The following is a 21,875-nucleotide window of genomic DNA, read 5'->3' on the forward strand; positions in this document are numbered from 1 at the left end:
TGGCCCGGAGGACGAGAAAAGGGGTTTTCTTTTGGGGGTATATAAGCAGCGGACAGGGGGATTGAAATGTCTGAGGGGGGATAGAACGAAAAGAGAAAAGTAGGAAAGGCATATTTTATTCAAAATTCTTTTGGGCATATTAAGGTGCTAGTATAGAGTGACAAATTTCATGAAAATACGGAATAAAGCAATATATAAAAGTTGTTAGGCATATTAAGGTGCTAGTATAGAGTGATGAACAAGCCAAGATTCTAATAATTCGTGTTGGCCCAGAGGGCGAGAAAAGGGGTTTTCTTTTGGGGGTATATAAGCAGCGGACAGGGGGATTGAAATGTCTGAGGGGGGATAGAACGAAAAGAGAAAAGTAGGAAAGGCATATTTTATTCAAAATTCTTTTGGGCATATTAAGGTGCTAGTATAGAGTGACAAATTTCATGAAAATACGGAATAAAGCAATATATAAAAGTTGTTGGGCATATTAAGGTGCTAGTATAGAGTGATGAACAAGCCAAGATTCTAATAATTCGTGTTGGCCCGGAGGGCGAGAAAAGGGGTTTTCTTTTGGGGGTATATAAGCAGCGGACAGGGGGATTGAAATGTCTGAGGGGGGATAGAGCGAAAGAGAAAAGTAGGAAAAGCAAATTTTATTCAAAATTCTTTTGGGCATATTAAGGTGCTAGTATAGAGTGACAAGCTTCATGAAAATACGGAATAAAGCAATATTGAAAAGTTGTTGGGCATATTAAGGTGCTAGTATAGAGTGATGAACAAGCCAAGATTCTAATAATTCGTGTTGGCCCGGAGGGCGAGAAAAGGGGTTTTCTTTTGGGGGTATATAAGCAGCGGACAGGGGGATTGAAATGTCTGAGGGGGGATAGAGCGAAAAGAGAAAAGTAGGAAAAGCAAATTTTATTCAAAATTCTTTTGGGCATATTAAGGTGCTAGTATAGAGTGACAAATTTCATGAAAATACGGAATAAAGCAATATATAAAAGTTGTTGGGCATATAAAGGTGCTAGTATAGAGTGACAAGCTTCATGAAAATACGGAATAAAGCAATATTGAAAAGTTGTTGGGCATATTAAGGTGCTAGTATAGAGTGATGAACAAGCCAAGATTCTCATAATTCGTGTTGGCCCGGAGGGCGAGAAAAGGGGTTTTCTTTTGGGGGTATATAAGCAGCGAACAGGGGGATTGAAATGTCTGAGGGGGAATAGAGCGAAAAGAGAAAAGTAGGAAAAGCAAATTTTATTCAAAATTCTTTTGGGCATATTAAGGTGCTAGTATAGAGTGACAAGCTTCATGAAAATACGGAATAAAGCAATAATGAAAAGTTGTTGGGCATATTAAGGTGCTAGTATAGAGTGATGAACAAGCCAAGATTCTCATAATTCGTGTTGGCCCGGAGGGCGAGAAAAGGGGTTTTCTTTTGGGGGTATATAAGCAGCGGACAGGGGGATTGAAATGTCTGAGGGGGGATAGAGCGAAAAGAGAAAAGTAGGAAAGGCATATTTTATTCAAAATTCTTTTGGGCATATTAAGGTGCTAGTATAGAGTGACAACTTTCACGAAAATACGGAATAAAGCAATATATAAAAATTGTTGGGCATATTAAGGTGCTAGTATAGAGTGACAAATTTCCTGAAAATACGGATTTAAGCAATATAGAAAAGTTGTTGAAGTTCATGAAATACGCAATAAAAACGATCGAATGTCGACCTTTAGAAATAGCACCGAAATACTTCACATCCCCGATCCCCTAAAAAAAAAAAAGAACCATGTTGAGTATCGAACCTCAAACGCTTAGATGCCTACGTATTATGCACTGCGCCACGCTCACCTATTCACTCGTTGTGGTGAAATTAAGATTCATATATACCGCGTAAAGCTTTACCAACAAAAAAAAATCCGGGACGGGCGCAAAACGCACACATATGAACACACACAGTGCTTCGCTTCGCGAAGCACTGTACCCGTGTGTTCATATGTGTGCGTTTTGCGCCCGTCCCGGATTTTTTACTTAGATGAGCGGTATTAATGGCGGCTGGGCATATTAGCTAATATGGCCCAATTACTTAAGTTTTTTATATTTCCCTGATAATGGAAACCATGAAACTTTGAATTTTGCTTAAAAAAAAGTTTTAAATCGCGATCTATAAAACGCTAGTTCACTATACGTTGGCTGTAGGTACGGGGCCCCATCCCCTTCAGTCTATGTTATGGTGAGTGGAGCCAACGGCAACGTAGTTCAGCGGAACAACCAAAATACAGAGACTGAAGCTTTTGGTCTAGATGCCTCGTTGCTCATATTCATAAATAGAACCGTCGAGGAGGGTGTTTCTTTCCTTTCCTTTTTTTTTGGATATCAGACAAGGAAATAACAATAATGTCATAATATGATGCTTGCCCCGCAATTCGTAGACTTAGTTTGTGTGCTTGGCTGGGCTCCGCCGGCGCCGGTGAAGGGCGGCGGAGTCCTCTGGCTCTGGCTCGTGCAACTATGCATGCAGCGGAATCACGGAACTCCATCGCCGGCCGCAGGGAGCACCGGGCTCAGAAGTGCATAGCTTAGCCGACACAACTGACCCAGTCACACTCACAGGCACTCCGATCGGCCCCGAGAGCAGAGACGCGTAACACGATGTAACTAAATGTAGGTAAAATTAGTTTGATAGATGTAAACAATATGTAAACCTTCATTTTAGAAAAAGAAACTTTATCACTCACCACCAGAAAAATATCTCAATGACGAAACAGCTTGTCAATAAATTCAGAAGAAATTATCAAATTCGGAGTCAGACTCGGCAGATGTCACGAGATGTTTACGATGTCAATGATGACGTAATGATTGATTATGGAAAGCAATTCTTCCACTGCACTGTTGAAAACGAATTATTTTGAGGACCGTCAAATGTTCCAGTTTCGAAAAAATAAAGGCAGAGCATTACTTTTTTGTAACTTTTTTTTTTATTAAAAAGCGTTAAAGATTACTCTACATGTCAATTTTTCATGGCACAAACAAACAAAAAATGATAAGAAAAAATATAATTTCTTTAAAATTTTCTGAAAAGATAAAAGTTTACTTCAAATTCATTCAATATATTTTTTAAATATTGCCAAGTAAAAATAGAAAAAGACCCCCCCGACACACAGACACACCGAAACAAAAGGAAATTTAAGGGTCTCACTCACATTCACGCGGGCGGAGCGAATTTGAAAGTGAGGGGGGGGCACTTTGAAAGGGCACTATTTTAAACAAAGAAAAAAACTTATCTACAATGGTGAAATGAGCCAAAATTTTTGAGGGGACTAGATATAAGTTGTATCACGAAAAAGAAGCTGCGAGCGAGCGAAGCGAGTAAGCCCCGGGAATGAGCAAAAATGTGACATTTTAAAAACGAAAATCCAATTTTGTGATAGATTTTGACATAATATTAAAAAAATAATATATTTCACCCTTTTTTTTTTTTTTTTTGGGGGGGGGGTAGAACCCACATCTGTACGCCACTTATCTACTCCACTCACATGACTTAATTAAGGCACGTAGGATTATTCTTGCAAAGTTCTTTCCTTCATAAGTAATAACATCTAAATATGAGAATATTGTTTTCTTGTTTCAAAGGCCTGGGGCACTTGTAAACACACAAAACGGGTCTTTCACAGGTAAAAGGGGCACAAAGCACGTTCGTGAGGAGCATTTTTTTTTTTTGGGGGGGGGGTAAAAAGGGGCACTGATATGATAAAGGGCACCTATAAGAAGGCAAAAAGGCACTTGCTAACGGCATAAAATGGGTCATTCTTAGCTATGAAAGGGGTGCAGACCACGTTTGTGAGGGGGCACTTTCTTAGGTAAAAGGAGCACTGATTCGAGAAATGGCACTTAGGCCTACAAGAAGGCAAGGGGGCATTTGCTTACACAAAACGATAAAACGATCTTTCTCAGGTAAAAGGGGCACGGAACACATTAGAGAGGGGGGCATTTTTTTAAAGATTGGCACTGATAGGAGAAAGGGCACTTGCTAACACATAAAAAGGGTCCTTCTCAGGTGAAAGGGCATACGAGAAAGGGCAATTGGTAACACCTATATTGGTTCCTCCTCAGGTGAAAAGGGCACAGTACACGTTCGTGAGGGGGCATTTTTCATGCGTAAAAAGGGCACTTTTTAATGTTTCGAAAAGTGTGTGTGTGTGTGGGGGGGGGGGGTCACTGTGCCCCCGGCCCCCCAGGATCGCCGCCCCTACTCACATTGCTTAAAGGTGAAATCTGCAAAACTAAATCAATCCCCAACAAATCAAGGGGTAAAGTTTTCGGCAGATGCAAACTATATAGACCAGGGCCGTATAGCAGCACCACTTCAAGCCCTCCCTTTAAACTTTTTAAAGTGTGATTTTTCTATGAAAAAGGGGGAAAAGAATTAAAGGAATTTTATTTTCCCAATTTATGCAACTGACGCCCTGATGAAACCCGCCCGCACGTCTATATAGCCCATTTGTTCGAGTGCAGTATCTAATACAAGATAAGACAAGAAAGAACCCAAGAGGTGATGGCACGGGTACACTGAAAAGAGACCATTTTCGACGGCTCTTCTTGACGCAGATGATGATTCCGGGAGCCAGCAGCGTCTTCCTAGCTGAAAAGGTTTCCAATTTTAATCTTCGTAGCAATTATAGACTGGCTGGTCGCGGGTAGTGGGTGTGGGCGTGCCCCCCTAAAAAAGGCTAGCCTATCTGAAGAGGTAACCTCATGAAATCTGTGGGGTGTTTTCTTGTCATTGGAAAATAATGCCAGGCATTTTTTCTGGTGGGGATCCGAGTATAGCCGTCAGACGCAACAAAAAAATTATAAATCTTAAGGCCAAGGAATCTGACTTCGAAGACTAGCGTAATGCAAAAATCAATGGCAATGTATATATTGTCCCCCATGTGTTTAGTCTCCAACATCAGATCCTTTTGAACATTTATTTTGTTTGTGCTGAAACCCTGATGCACCAAAACTTCTGAATGCAGATGCAGAAAGGGGCTAATCGGTGGTGGTTGGTTGGGGTTGGGATGGGGGTGGTTGAAGGGCGGTTGAAGGGGAAGGGGCGGGGAGGAAGAACATATTAATAGCTTGGGGGAGGGGGTCCTGACAAACGACACCCCCAAAAAAAGATCGTCACCCTTAGGAATTTATTCCCCTAAACACGCAAAGCCCCAAGTATGGTTCTATACCATACTATGCTTCAAAAACCAAAATGGTGTCATGATATACCCCTCTTCTAAATGAACTACATTGGCTTCCAGTTTCTGATAGAATACTTGTTCAAACATATAAATCTCTGTCAACCACACTACCTTCTAACATTTCTTCATTATTTCAGCAACAAAAATCTACACATTCTCTTCGTTCTGCAGGTGCTCCTTCCTATGTCATTCCAAAATCCAGAAAACAGGCCGGTTTCAACTCTTTTCAATCTCTTGCCCCCCCCCCCCGTCTTTGGAACAAACTCCTTCCATCATCTCTTCGAAACCTCTCTTCTCTTGACCTCTTCAAAAAACATCTCAAAACACACTTATACAGTGCGTATCAAAAAAAGTTTACACTTTGAAAAAATCCTGTAAAATTACACATTTGTACAATATCCTGAACATTTTTCCACATTTTAACATTGGTACAGATCCATTTAAGCAAATGACGATATAACTGTCAAAAAAATATGTCCGCTTGAGTGAGCACCACGTACTTTTGAAAAGTTAATGAAAAATGATTTGCGCAGAACTTTGGAATAGTTATGCAAATAAAAGTAGACCTTAATCATGAAGAACACATGGAATTTATTTAGCAAAATTGATTTGAAGATATCTTTTAACTTTTAAAACTTGTTTCGTTGCCCAAAACACTTCGAAGAGTGCATTGCGCCCATCTCACTCCCCCACACAGGCACACACCGAGGCCATCGAGACGTAATTTGCTTTACACTGAGCTGTGATTTACATGAAAAGGCTATAAGGCTTGTTTTTCATTTAGTTAATCATTTTCAAGCTTGGGAAACGTGTAGAGAAACATGTATTAAATGAAAAATGAAATGTAGACCCACTATAAATGATAAAAACTTGGTGAAAAAATGCTGGAGATGTCTGATATTAAGTTTTGTTCAGATTCAGTTATGTCCTCGGATCCAGCTGGCACAAAAAGGGTAAAGATTGTGTTTACTAAATGTTAAAATTTCAATTTGGGTGGCAAAATTGTTACAAAATGCTTGAATGTATCCGTTTTATTTCAGTTGACTAAAAGTGCAAGGGAAATGTGTGAGAAATGTTTCGCAGGGTAAGTTTGATTTTGCCCTTTCCCCTTGACACAGCGTGAAAACGAGCATTTCTGCGCAAACAGATTTCTGCGAGCTTTACAAAAATGGACCGTGCTCACTCAAATGTAACATTCTGTCAAAATTTTTACTTTCATTTGATAGATGAGACCAAAACCCAAGATTATAAGTTAAAAAAATACCCACATGTTGTATAGTTTTTAATTCCCAGGGCTTTTTCAAAGTGTAAATTTTTTTTTTGATACGCACTGTATAACCATAAACCTTAACTTGTCTTATGCCATCAACAGCGCTTTGTATCCTCTGGAAAAAGCGCTATATAAATCCAATTATTATTATTATTATTATTAAAAAGAAAAAAAAAACTCTCGGGGAGGGGGAGGGGGGCTTCGCTTATGGTTATCAATCGCGTACAGCTACAGATGGGGGCTTGGGGGCATGCCCCTCAAAAGTTCCATGGCCATGAAAAAAAAAGTTAATTGCTGAATATCATATCAAAATCTGTCACAAAATTAGAGATTCATTAATATAGAAAAAGAACACGAAGCAAACAATGCAAGCTCGAAGTGCGAGCTGAATTTTTAAAATATAATATATTGATCTCCAAAAGGGACATTTTAAAGGGAAACTCCAGGCTAAAGATATTCATATATCAACAAATAGAGTAAAATTCACAGAGCAAAATGCTGAAAATTTGCTTATAATGTCCTTTTTTGTGGTCTGAATATCACATATTTTCTTATTATTCCATGCCCCTAGTTTCATTCTTATATATTCTTTCCTTTAAAAAAAAATAAACTCATCCCTTTCTCCTTCGTTTGTTTTCTCTTACCCTATTTGCTTCCTTGTGAGGGAACATAGGGGGGGGGGGGCACACACAATTTGTGGGGAAACGTGCCCCCTAAGCCCCCTATAGCTATGCCCCTGATTTAAACAACTCTTTGCACAGACTTCTGAAGATAATGTATCTCAATTTTCAAAAAGTGCGAATGAATAATGAGAGCTAATTTTTTTGCTATACTAATCCCAAAAGTGAATAAACATTGTTTAACATGAAGAAAGGTTGTGAAGAAAAAAAATGTATCTCTCTTTTTAATTTGTTAGCCCAAAGCTAACTTAATATGTTGGTTCAGATTTAGAAAAAAAATACTTACAAACAACAACATCAAACATGGCTGTCCACGCCGGGATGACTTTTTTTTACTGTTACTCGGGGGTATAATCCTCCGTGGACAGGTCCCTGACAACAATAATAAAAAACACACAAGACATTCTAAGCTGTATCTAACTTATGCTAAAGCGAAGAAATATTTGAAAAAACTGACCTGACATTTCAAAATTGATACTGATGAGTGGCGTAATTAATGAGCCAAATTTTGACACTATTGAATATAGGGCAAAGTTTATAAAAAGATGTATGTGAGTGAAGAGAGCGATTGATTTTGTTTGTACTTTTTTTAATACAAAAATTATATTTTGTAATACCACTACTAATAGAATTTTACATATAATACTCAAAAAAATAATATAATATTTCACCTTTTTAATAATTTTCCCTTTTTTATTCTTGAATTTGTCGGACGATAGTCGATAGCTAGCCCCCACCAGTGTATTTGTAATATAAAACAATGGAGAATGGTGGAGCAAACAATGCTTGTATTGTAGTATAGACATATAAAGAATTATGTTGATGGATGCCAAACTTATGGGGTGTTGCAAGAAACTTGCGATCAATTGCAAGTCTATTTTTGGTCCCTAAATCAATTATAGGTCTTGCAGTTAATTGCAAATTAGTGATTGATTTGCTAATCTGCTCCTCGAAACAAGAAGTGAAATCCAATTTGCTACACCTAACGTTGATCTACCAGTTGTAAAATTGCAACAGAATATTTGCAATTGATCGCAAATATTTTCTTGCAACACCCCCTTAGACATATCTTGCTGACCTTTGAACTTATTATTTTTTTTAAACACCCTGTATTAATCATTTCCAGCGCCGCTCCCCATAAATGGCTTGCCATAGATAGATCCATAGGAAGCAAATATGTACATGTATATTGTGTGCAAATTAATTGTGAGGCATTGAATGAATGGAGAACCGGATCAACTCCTGAAAGTTAATTAGCGCACATCGGCATCGCTAACAAGAATGTATTTTCGGCTATGAAAGTATGATCTATTGTCTTCAATTCATGGTACAGTGATCAGTTGCGGTACTGAGGAATTTACAGGTGAGTATCACCTTTTCTCGAATGGAGAAAAGAATAATTTGGAAAGAACAAAGTAGGCCTAGTTCTATAAATTTAGAACAAAAGTAGACTGGCTGGGGCCATGGCTGGGCCAATAACAATATGGCCTGCCAGATGTAAGTAATTACCAATCACATTTGCTCCTCTGCCGGCGGACTACGGCGAGTCGAAATCAGAATTTAACATTTTTTAAATACCATCTAACATATATGTAGGTAGTAAATTTGAATAAAAATGAATAGGACAGATGTTTTCGACTAGCATGTTTTAGTCAGTTAGTACCGTACTGTCTTACTCTTAGTTTCAAGTAAGGAGTTAAGAAAAAAACAAAGGAGTTAATGTGAATTGTGATGAGTCTGAAGGCAAAGTCGAGGCAGCAGGATGGAGCTAGCCTCGGCTTATCACGGGTTCAGCAGCTGGCACCTGGCCCTTGTTTTGTTATTGAGTAGGATCTGCAAAGAAAGAAAGAATGAAAAGAAAGAATTTGAGCATAGTTCAAATTAAATCACTGAGTCTGAGTTGCTACAATTATACAAAGTATGATGGCACTTTGTTTACAAGCAATAAATCATGAACAGATTTTCTTGCTCTAATTTGTGGTAAAACTTAGATCATTGACCAAGAAGAAATTTCAAAAAACAAGAATCCTGCAGTGTTTTCCGAACCCATCTTGATTTCGCTGCCTGATGAAGAAGGGGTCCTAAAGCTACGCGCTTGATTTATCATGCAAAGAAATAAGTTTTACTGGCCGTCTCTGTGTAGATTTATCATTGGAATTTAAGTATATTTGGTTTGATTTCATGCGAAATTGATTAAAAGGCAAATTTTGCTGTTCAATATGATTTCTTTAGCATGCAATTAAAGGACAAGTCCACCCTGAAAAAAAGTTGATTTGAATAAAAGGAGAAAAATCCAACAAGCATAACACTGAAAATTTTATCAGAATCTGATGTAAAACAAGAAAGTTATGACATTTTATAGTTTCGCTTTAAAATTTTACAAAACAGTTATATGAATATTCTGGTCGATTTGCAAATGAGCAAACTGATGATGTCACCCACTCACTCTCGTATTTTATTACATGAAATATGAAACATTATAATTTTCTCATTGTCACGTAAAACAAAATTTTATTCCTCCCTGAACATGTGGAATTACCATTATTTTAACAGTTTATGGTTAAGTTGGTCCTTATTGTCAAATCTGTAAAAATTGAAATAAAATTGTAACAATAAAAAACAAAAGAAATAGTGAGTGAGCGACATCGTTGACTCTCTCATTTGCACATAGTAATGTTTTTGTGAAAAATAAGCAAAACTTAAAGATGCCTCAGCTTTCTGATTTACATCTGATTTTGATGAAATTTTCAGCATTGTTTGATTTTTCTCTATCGATTCAAATACAATAAATTCTTGGGTGGACTTTACCTTTAATTGAAATACAAAATTACACTTAAGATTTTTCAATTTAGTTATCCATGTTCCAGCATTCAAATTTGTCAAAACATCAGTCTAATTAAAACGTGTTATATCATAGGAGGAAACTATGTATTCAATTTCACGAATTAAATATGCTTTCATGATTTTTAAAGTTTTTCACCTATGTTATGTGTTGATAATTGTTTCTTTTGTCTAATTTCTGTGTTTATTACAAGAGAAAGGACTGGATGGGGTAAAATGAACAAAAGAACAAAAAGAAGATGCTATTTTCCCTTAGTAGCATAATAAATCTATTTTAATGGGAGAGGGGTGTTCAAAAATAGAAAAGATAGATTGATCTACGGAATATGCATTGATTTTGGTTTTCAAGGTGCATGTGAGCTGTTGAAATGAACAGTGCTTCTTCTTAACGTTTCACACACTCCCCTTTTTTTCCAGGGATGGATTTGGTCTTTAACCTAGTGATTCAATGGACATTAATTTCCTGGCAAGTTGCTTTAAGTACATGGAATCCAGTATGGAACATTTCTATTTCCTCTCCAGTGTTTCTAGGAAAACTGTAGTTTAGTGTAATTTTTTGCCATCATAATCTTAAATTTGCTTCATGAGATAATAAATAATAATAATCTGCAACATTTATATAGCGCTTAATACAAATGTTTCTAAGTGCAGCATACTATTACCCCAGCTTTAGCACGGCTACCCTGATCAGGCGCATCGAGCATTCAAGGAATTTCTTCCTACCGGGTACCCATTTACTACACCTGGGTCGAGAGTGGCAAATGTATATAAACGCCTAGTGCTGCGGTGGGATTTGAACCCTGGACTTTGTGGTTCAAAGTCCAAAGACTTATCCACTATTAAAGCCACAACACCTCTACAATGAAAAGATCCACACCAATGAAAAGATATACATGTATGCTTTCCCTCTTATTATTCATAATGCACGCATGATTGAGTTAGAACAATGGAAAGTGGTGTTACCAAATTTTCATTTGCACATAGCAAATTACGATTTTGGGTGGGTTTTTATGGCTTTTACTGCTAGCTTTTCTGAAAACAAAGTTTATAACCTGAATATCTATCTTTTCCTCTTTCATATACGTTATGCATAAAATATGAATGGAGCATTCGACGGATCGTTGAAAATCAAGCATTTTGTTTTCCCATAAAAGCAGCAGACAATAGTCTCAATGGTGAATGCTGTTCTGAATGAGAAAGGAAAACTCCTTATTTAATTGTTGTCATTTCTTAGAGACTTGACTGTCTAAAGGCTACATGTAATATTGTGAGTTTTCTCGGGCTGGAGTCTATGGCTATGGAATTTCAATGCTACAATGGTAATAATTTTGATAATTTTTATTTCAAACTTTTCTCAGTCGTTTCATTCATCGTCACATTTCACAGGGGTGACGGAACATGTTTGAAGGCTGGTTGGTGACAGCTCTGCGATCATTGAAATACTGGGAAGAACATCTTTAGAAAATAAATTTATCACATTTTTTCATTCCATTTTTCAATACTCTTTTTAGAAATAATCATTTTATTTCATATTTCTGTACTTTCACACAAAACAATAATGAGCAAAATGCAAGATGACTTCTAATTGTGCTGCACATGTTTTAAAAGTCGCGGTGTGCATGTGCGACTATCAAAACAAGTCTACAGATCTATAATTGGAAATTGTCACATATTTGGTCAAATACCATTAGTTTTGTTTTATTCTTTGTTTTTTCCTTTCCTCTGCTTATAAAGGTGTGTTCTACTAGGATGTGTGAGAAGTTTTCAAGTTAATCTTATCTGAGGTACGTGGTCTATTCATAAAGTCTCCAAGTACCACCATGCCAGCCACATACCTGTGGGCCATCGGCAACCAGGGCCGGGCCTATGCCATGTCCACAGATAATCAGATATGGGAGCTTCGCAGCATGGAATTCAATGTCAAACGGGTTCTAGGCTTTAAGAGGATTTCAGCATCCAAGCATGTCGTTTGGGGTTTGGCCTATAATCAGCAACCCTATATCTATGTGTTTGGTATGGATGTGCCTATTCGATACTTGGAATACACTTATGAAAACCAGGTAGGTCAAAAACATCAAAATCTGATAAAGCGTGCATGCTTTCAGGTCCCTACATGTAGATGTAGTATTGAATGATCTATCAGATTTTTATCTAATTAGAATAATTACTGCTTACATACGCAGTGTAAAATGAAATATTCAAAACATTGAAATAGAATATAATGAAAGGAACTTCATTGAACATTGTTAACATGAGTATGTATATGATTGTAAAGTGACATTTATAAGGAAAAGAAAGAGAAACACTAAAAAAAAAAAAAAAACTCAGAAAGTATGAGACAGGTCGTAGCTTATGAACCACATGTAATCTATGCTCTTGCGTGACATGTAGTATGCAGACCAGAGCTTCAGGATCGAAAAATGATAAAATCTCAAGTTTGACCTGGTTATCATTCATATAGAAGCACAAAAATTGGACGTGAATGACTGACTCTGTTTGATATTAAAGTGATTCAAATAAATGGTTCTTTAGTGGGAGCCAAGTAATAAAGTATCCCTTTGACCTGACTATTATAAACTACAAAACTTTGAAACTACTAGTGTGTCTTTCAGTTGTCAAGAACTACCTTTCTTCAGAAATTTACCCATGAAGGAAATATAAATGGTTTTTAATTGTATTTTGTTTTTAATCACATCCTTTAAGCTTTTGCTGTAAGCAACATTAAACATTGAACACTTCCACATTGTGTTGGCTGTTGTTATGTGAATAATGTACATGTACCTGTTGCTTGTAATTGGTATAATTATACAGACATATTGGTAATTGGTTGAATGTCTCAAAAATCTCAGACTTGATAATATCAAATTAAAAAAGTGTCAGAGAACTGATAATTACCAAGATTTTCCTATTTTGTTTAATTTTTGGTTTAAATATTCATGTACACATTTCTCAGAGTCTCTACTGTTCTTTGGTCCTACTGTTCTCCCTCTCAGAGTCTACACTGTTCTGTTTATCAGAGTATATGCTGTTCTTTGGTCCTGCTGTTCTGTTTCTCAATCTATTTATACTGTTCTTTTTTTCTCAGAGATGGGGGCCAGTGAGAGGCTATTCTGAAAAGAGTCTCATCTTCTCTGACCGTTCTCCTTGGAGCGATGAGAAGGGTAGCAGGGTGTTCCCTAGACCTCGGGATGTTAGACTTCCAAACAAACATTGGAAATGGGAATCAGACTGGCATGTAGATGAGAACTATAAAGGACAACCCACTGGAAAAGAGGTAAGTTACTCCTAGATGATGGGAATGATACTGGAATTATTATACCTTTATAAAAGTTCTCTCTATTTGAGAAACCCAACTCCCGAAACCACCTAGGCAATGATTTTGCTATGAACCCACGACAACCAACCTCAAAGGGGAAGCAAAACACCTTCCAGCCTTTGCCTGTACACTCTGCCACAAGTTCAGAATATCTTGTGAGCTTGCGCTCAAAGGCATAGTCAAAATTATCCTCCCAAGGGACGGTCAACTCTCCTAGAACTATTACCTTTGCAGAGTCAGTCCACAAAACAATATCGGGGCGGAGATTTGTAAACGTCATATGCTGTGGGAAATTCCCTTTTCCGTCCAGGTTGACTCTCACCTGCCAATCACGAGCTGAGGACAAGATACTGGGCCTCGTAGACCTTGCCCTTGATTTTGGCCTAGCCCCCTCCTTCACAAAATCAATATAGGGCATACCCCCATTTGCAACACCCTTCCCAGAATTATGAGATGTCACCCTTTTTGTAACCGCCTCTTCAACAACCTCCTGGTTATGCCTCCAAGTATACAACCCACAACACAGGCTAACCTCGCATCTACATGTATAGTGTACTCTAGTGAGTACACTATACATGTACATGTAGATACGTAGACTTCAAATGATGAAATGAAAAATTTCAAATGTACTGTAATTTCTTCTATACCCTTGTACATTTTGTATCTTTAGCACCTTTGTGATTATTTGTGTTTTATATTTCTGTTAATCTTGTTTTTAGGGATGGCAGTATGCAGTGAACTTCAATACAAATGAGAGTTATACGTCTGAGAAGAGATGGAACTCTTGCGTTCGGAGGAGAAAATGGATTCGATACAGGAAATATATTGCTACTGATGCTTGGGCACAGGTGATCTGTACAAATCATCTTTTACGGATTAAAAAAAGTGCTACTATGATTGTATTGAAATAATTTATGCATCTTTAATTCATTAAAATTGCATTTGGGTTTTATTTATTATATGTGTAACTTGTAAGATGTATTCATTGTAATGATGATTGGATTTGTTGAAAGGAAGTAGAGATTGGGTTCCGTGCCAATTTCAGTCATTTTAATCATTTTGATGATTGTTTTAGTAGAATTCCGTGCAGTGAATATTTGGAAACACATAATAGTTTGAAATTAATTGAAACTTGTATTACTATTTTTTCTTCACTGGTAGAGAAATTAGTGAATTGCAATTTTGTCTTTACTTCTGTCTTCTTCCCGTTTGGTCGCATCCCACGTGATCTTATCAAAATTTGTCTTCAACCAGTTTGTCTACTTATACTAAACCATTTGGTTTTATTTGCCATTTAGCCCATAATATCATTTGTTTATTTTCCACTTAAGGCTATTCCCATTACCCGTTGCATCCAATGTCTACGTGGTCTAATTTTGTACAATTAGATGAACCGTTTGTATATCAAAGTTTCAATTGAAAAAAAATGCAAAATTTGTAGATTAAGTGGAAATTAGACCATCTCATGAGATAAATGACAGCCCCATCTGGATAGCATAAAAGGGAAAATAATGAAAATCCATGTTTTATTGTTCAAAATGAAGTCTGACATAGATATAGTCCGAAAATTTGTTTTGCCCAATTGATTGTTGGCCCGGCAGCCACTGTGCACCGTCAGATCAATGTAGCTCTATCCCTTGAATTGTTGAACGCCAAACATGGTAGCAGCAACTCCCATCTTTTTACGTCCTTTGTTCTGATGCGACCGGGGATTGAACTCCTGACCTCCCATTTGTGAGATGGATGCTCTACCAACTGAGCCAACACACTGGTTGGCTCAATGAAAGTTCAAATAGACAAAATATTGAGATGAACAGGGACAGTCAATGACATTGACATGCTTGATCAGTGGACGTGGATTTTTATGCCATTTTCGTCCACTCGTTCTTTAATTCTCTATTGATTATTGATTAACAGGTACAAAGTATTAATGCTGATCCTCTTGAAGAACCATTGATGGAGTTGTCCATAGGTGGCCATGAACTTCCTGGTCAACCTGAGGGATATCTCTCGGTTTGGGCTATATCAGCATTGGGAAAGGTGAGGATGTACAGAATGATCAAAATGTTAGAGAATGGAAAGTTGAGCCTTGTTCATTCTGCTCTTATGTTCAGGGCTGCACAATATGAAGTTTCAATGTCACAATATTTGCCAATATTAAACCATGGAGTCCTTCTCTTGGTAATTGATATACCCGATAATTGAATTTGCTTGTTATAATGCTGCAAAACCTTTGATAAGCCTTCTCTGTTTGTACTTTGTAGGTATTCTTCCGAGTAGGTGTTTCAAGGAAGAACCCTGAAGGTTCCCTCTGGAGGGAGGTGTTTACCTCTGAAGGCAAGGGTCTTGTCCAGCTATCTGTAGGACCTACAGGAGTGGTGTGGGGTGTGACATGGGACGGCCAAGGTGTGATACGAATGGGAGTGTCAAGGGATCATCCTCTCGGTAAGTCAAAGTCCTCAATGACAAGGTTTCCACCTCTGAAGGCTAGGGTCCTGTCCAGCTATCTATAGGTCCTACAGGAGTGGTGTAGGGTGTGACATGGGATGGACAGAATGTTATATCATGAATACAAGTATCCATGTATTATCCTTTAAGTAATGGAACAGTCATCTGCAACTTTCCTATCCTGTTACTACTGTTGGTTACCATGGAGAGAAATCTGAACTCAAGGACCCTTCTGCATGTCCAGGTATCACTCATGTGTAAATAGCTTATTATATGGAATCAACCTTTTTTTAGGACCCAAGATCTCAGAAATAGACCGGCTGTGGACAGATCTCTGGGCCCTGTCTTAATACCAAAAGTTATGAATAATCACATAAGACTTCACTATGGAAATTATCAATGTCATGTTTATATGGGAAATTTACTTTAAATCCTTTTGGAAATAATGATGAGCACATTGAATCTACATGACAAAGTTGCATGCTTGACTGTATATCATATTTGGAAAACACTTTTCACAGAAATATGCATAGTAGATATTTTGGTCGCTTGCTTTCCATAGATGAGAGCAATCCTGTCAATCACAACTCTTTGTATGAGAGGACCCTCATATAAAAGTATGGGTATGTTGTGAAGAATTAGATATTTTATTCAATTTTTCTTTTGACCAGGGACCAATTGGACATATGTGAATCCACCTGAGAAGTCTCTCCTAACTAGTGTTACCGTGGGTAACAATGTGGTATGGTCGATTACAAGAGATCAAAAGGTATCAACATTAGATCAATCAGATCTTAGACCTATAATTTGATTTTTTTATAATCGGTATGTTGAACAATATATATATTCTACATTCTTGGTTTGTAGTGAGGTCCAGGGGCCGTATTCTGAATATTTTCTTAAGAGAAATATTCTTGTATCTTAAGAGTCACAATCAAATCTGTATTCTGAAAGTTCTTGTATCTTTTCTTGTAAATTTTCTTATAACTTTCACTGAGCGCGTATGACAGAGCTATAATGATACGTAAAGTTAAAAAACGGCACATATATATCTCTGTGCGCAAGATAACATATTGAGATAAAATGTATTCTGAAAATTCTCTTATCTTTGCATTCTGTTAACTTCCTTGCAAAATACAAGAAAATTTACAAGAGGTAGGGGGCTATTGTAACTTATTGTTGCATGCGATATTTGTCCGTCTGCAATAATAATGAAATGAAAAGTGGATTTTAGTAGATCTCACTTTCATCAATACTGTATGAATAAACATTTGAAATAAATATATCAAGAAGATGAAAATTAATATTCAATATTGTCATTCAACTCTGATTTAATCTTAATATATTCATATAATTCTTGTATAACACCCCTCAATACAGACTTGCTTATTAATGATATCAAGCTCTAAATCAGATAAGTTTAATTAAGGCTGACACGTGGTATCATTATAATCATTTCTCTCCTTCTGTCATAATCCTTGTTCTTCTTTATTGTAGGTTTGGTTCAGGAAAGGTTTTATGTCGACTGATATGAAGGAGAATAGAAGCAATCGAGCAGGGACTAGCTGGATTGAAATGTGTGGTCAGGTGGCCCAACTCTCTGTTGGACCCAATGATCAGGTAGTCTGATTTTATCTCATTATGGTCATTTTTAATCATTGGTAATTAGAATTGATACACAATTCTGCACAAGTCAAAGTTCCCTAAATTGAATAATCAACTGTCAAAGCATTTTTCCAGACTAGAATATGCAGAACATAAAATGTTATTTACATATTCTAGAGCAGGCCATCAAAAATCCTTTATGTGACGCGACCTGCCGCAATGAAATCTCAGGATCCGGGTCTGATTCCAGACGGGGAGCGACGCAAGCCGACGACCCCTCCTTTTCCCATTCATATTGGTTGACATCCCTTCCCATTGCATCCTTTTATCCTGTTGACTCACTAATGGGAGCGTCTAGCCTTGTTGCAGATAATAATGACGGATTACTGCCGACAATATCCAGGTTGCGTGAAGTATAGTTTTATAATAGTACATGTTGCACTTGACCCAAGCTGCTCACGCACGGGGTACATTCTCTAATTAGCTCCATCTTGGAAACCACACCACCGGCAAACTGAAAGTCTTTCCATTAGGCCTCTTTCACACTTCTCATTGCCTTGTTGAAGACTTGGTGTTCTTTGGCCAGCATCTCCTCTTCAGAGAGTCTCGCTTGCCGAACTGGTGGTCTGTCCTCTCCTGGCAGCATTGATGGTAGATAAACTCCTGTGAGTGCCTTAGTGCATGGCCCCTACAAATGTTCCACAGGATTCAATGCTGAGTCACTGGGACAATATGTTGTTACCAACAGAGCATCCAGGCAAGATCTTTGAAAAAGCGTCCATAGTACAGCTCGCTGGTGCCATGGTTGACGTTCACATCGGGGTCCCCCATCTACAATGAGCACCATTGCATGTTTTCCATGTTGGATGGCTGCTGGATTGTCACAATGGTTGGTGAGGTGTGCAGTGATGTTCATTCCCGAATGGGGTCCACGGCACTCTACTGTTGATGTCATGTTGATGGGCATTCTGTAATTAAAGAGAAGAGAAAAGAAAAGCTGTCAATTTCAAGTTCTGTGATTTGATCTAAACTGCAAATAAATCAAAATCGTTTTGACCATTATTATATCCGGAATTATTTAATAGTTTATATATTAGCCATTAAGCATGACATTGGCATATGGAAATTCTCACGATTTTAATATACATTTCTGAGAAAACTGCAGAGTTGTATATATTCGTAATAAAGTTGTAGTAAATTCTATGTTTTACCTGCATTTGATTTAATGAGGAAAGTTTACCGTCTCTGTCACTAGAGCAAGATATTTTTTAGTTCTCATTTTCTACCATGAAAGATTTGGTTGTACAAAAAAAACGGTATTAATTTTTTTTTTCTGAGGCATAAGTGACTGTCACGGTGGCAAGAATTAAACTACCAGGTAATAATGGCTGTTGGTTGCAATCTGAAAGTTGTGAGAGGAAAATGGAAATATCAATAAAGTAAGTTAATCACCCATATCTCTCTCTTCCAAGCTGATCCATGTCCATTGACTGCGTTGGCTCCATCTGTAGATACCCCGATGGAGTCAGCAGATAACCAGGAACTGGAAAGTCATGGTTGTGGCAATCGGGTGCTTCGTTGGTCGAGAAGAGATTTCCCGGCTGAATTTGTCTATCGACAGCCAAGGTGGTATGTTGTCCACCGAGCACACTAATGGCTGCTCCCCGATCTTCGAAGCCATCTCCGAGGCATACTTCACTCTTGCAGAATAGATGGCTGTTTGTTCAAATCAATGCCTGATCATTTGGAACATATTTTAAAATTACTTTGAGCTGCAAACTGTGTCTTATTAATCCTTTATACCTCGCAGCAGAACAAACTCTTACTATCCTGGTAGAACTATAGTATATATAAATTTCCAACAAAGTCGGAAAGGGAATAGAATTTGAAAAGAATATTGTTATTATAGTAATATAAACAGACAGAGATGAAATACATAAAACAAAAATGATTCGTGAAAGAAAAGAAAAGAATGGACATACGCTTGACAACACCCGCTACTGCTGTCTTCCCGATCAGAGACAGATTTTCAGTACAGCTGAAGTGGCGAGCCTCGCATCCAGGTTGTGTTGTATTGGATTAGTTGGGCTGTTGCAATGCGTCCTGAAACCAATCATTATTTGCCTAAGCTGAACAAATAAAAGCTAACGGACTGTAACGGGAAGCTACAAGGAAAAACGAGTGGCGATGCAAATTAAGGGATTTTTGATGGCCTGCCTAAGTCTCATAATCACTTATCAAGTTTAATGTACATCTTCTGTAAAGTCAAACAGATTTCTAACATTTGACTAACGCAGATCCTACTTTGATGATCTTTGAAGGTTTCCATGGTGGAGAGAATATTGAAAGGTTTTACGGTAAACACCATGTATGTAGTCCTGAAAAGGACTGTTTGTTATTCTTTCTTGAATATATGTTAGCTCTGAAAAGAACTGTTATCGACGTTTCGACCAGCGTGTTCTGGTCGTCATCAGGAATGAAGATCCACTTGAAAACTTAAGTTTATAACCAAGTTGGTTATAAAGAAGTAATTAAAGTTGAGCCAATAGGAAAGCAGGAACGGAGAGGTAATTAAAGATGAACCAATAGGAAAGCAGGGGGATAGTGATCCTACTTTATCTGTATATGGATAGTCCTATAAATAAGGTTTCCAGTTTGTGGCTTAAATTTATGCATTAGTTTTTCTAGGATCACGTGTACAAATAAATTGTAAGATTCTCTGCATGTCTTTTTTTTATTTGATTATCAATTAACGCAGTAAAATAATTGGTATCCAAATCAATTTAGGATATCTTGATCATTCCTTTAATGTTATAACAAGTCTAGTTGTGTGGTCAGTGCAATTTGCTTTTTTATGCATCCACTAAACATTAGATACCATTAATAATACATGATATCTTTGTTTACATTCGATATGGAATTCTAGGTTTGGGCTCTGACTGCAGAGGAAGGCCGTTCTATTGTTTTCAGATCCGGTGTTTCATATGAAGAGCTTAGTGGAAGAGAATGGAAAGCAGTGATTATCATTCAGAAGAATGATCAGAGATACATGTACCAACCACCTGATACTATCAGTGTCGCAGACAGCATGGTTTCAAACTCTGTCAGCATCTGCGCTAAAACTCAGCATTTGCTTGATGCTGATAGCCGCTTCATGAGGAGTGTCAGTGAACCGTCTGCGTTGTCAGTCATGGGGTATGATTCTTCTATGCCTTCAGTTCTAGGAGATGAGTTCATGCACAATGGGAAGTTGATGAGAACAATGTGTGCACAGACAGTTGATATATCCAAGGCAAACAGTTCCGGGGCCCTTAACTCAGGTTTTGAAGATAGTATTAACTCAGCCTACCTGCCAGTGGATGGGGGCAGTGTTGGTAGATCAGCTTCTGCCAGTCCTGTGAATGTACCAGATGTCCCAGAACTTGTGTCTTCGATTCCTTTGAATGTGCCTGATGTCGAAGAACTTGTGTTAGTTTTTCCCGAAGCCGATCCTCCATCAGAATCTGACCCAGCAAAGGGTTTAACAGTGGAAGACATTCATAACCTGACTCCTATAACAATGCCTACACACCCTATCACCAGGCAGCCAAGCTATCACACAGATGTCTCAGATAACACCATTGACTACATCACAGAATTCAACGAGGAAGACTCTTGTGAGAATTTGCAAGATAGTGGAAGCGAGAAAGGTACACAAACAGAAACTTTACCAGACTGCATTAACCTTCACCAAGGTGGGCTAGCTGGTCCAGATATCACAGTGGACCTGGTGAAGCAATTGCAACTGCAGAACAACCAGTCAACATCTACTACAGGAATCCCAGACTGTGTGGAGCAGGAAGACAAGAGACCTAAATACCTAGTAGACAATCGTAAGAATTCTTTTGGCAGTGTGAAATTCAGTTTAAATGACAAGGAACATAAGATTGACTCTGGATCGGTTAGCGACAGTGAATTAAGGACTACACCTTCCATTATGGTTGATGACTTTGATAACAGGCGTAGACCACACTCACGGCAGCAGGTTCTCTCGCACTCCTTCTCTAGGACAGCTGATTCATCTTTACCTATGCGTAATAACAGCATGGCAGATCTATGTCAAGCAGGAGATGAGATGGAGGAAGAGGAACCGCTCTGGATGTGGGTCAGTGGTGGAGGATGTGTAGTTGAGCCAACATCACTCCCAAAATGGTTTTTCCAAGGTATCTTACCATTCTCTTTATTTCATATGTGTAAGCATGGACCCAAGGTATTTTTCTTCTTTCTCCTTTTCTGATGATTTGTGACGTAAGATTTTCTTCCAGACCTAGACCTATACAATAATTGGTTTCCATGTAGCCCCTTTCCCCCTTTGGCTGCTATTACTCAAGCATTTATTTTGCTTATATAGTTTGCCACTGCATTTGTTTTTCACTACTTTCTCTTATCCTTAAATTGTATTCATGTCTAAATTTTGTTATGACACTACTATAAATTTGTCACATTACAATGT

At 37.9% G+C, this 21,875-nt stretch overlaps 1 protein-coding gene across 1 annotated transcript in view; it reads left to right on the top strand.

The window, feature by feature from the left end:
- The first annotated feature begins 8,359 nt into the window (after positions 1-8,359).
- The window catches only part of LOC129268946 (tectonin beta-propeller repeat-containing protein 1-like), a 37,756-nt gene continuing 24,240 nt past the window's right edge, over positions 8,360-21,875 (top strand). Inside the window, exons 1-9 of the mRNA XM_064105120.1 lie at positions 8,360-8,536; positions 11,749-12,074; positions 13,100-13,288; positions 14,050-14,178; positions 15,248-15,370; positions 15,595-15,775; positions 16,450-16,547; positions 17,276-17,398; positions 20,310-21,585. Coding sequence (XP_063961190.1) covers positions 11,835-12,074; positions 13,100-13,288; positions 14,050-14,178; positions 15,248-15,370; positions 15,595-15,775; positions 16,450-16,547; positions 17,276-17,398; positions 20,310-21,585 — 2,359 coding nt within the window. The 5' untranslated portion in view covers positions 8,360-8,536; positions 11,749-11,834. The remainder of the gene's footprint in view (positions 8,537-11,748; positions 12,075-13,099; positions 13,289-14,049; positions 14,179-15,247; positions 15,371-15,594; positions 15,776-16,449; positions 16,548-17,275; positions 17,399-20,309; positions 21,586-21,875) is intronic.

This window comes from Lytechinus pictus, chromosome 10 (assembly GCF_037042905.1).
Source record: "Lytechinus pictus isolate F3 Inbred chromosome 10, Lp3.0, whole genome shotgun sequence".
NCBI lineage: Eukaryota > Metazoa > Echinodermata > Echinoidea > Temnopleuroida > Toxopneustidae > Lytechinus > Lytechinus pictus.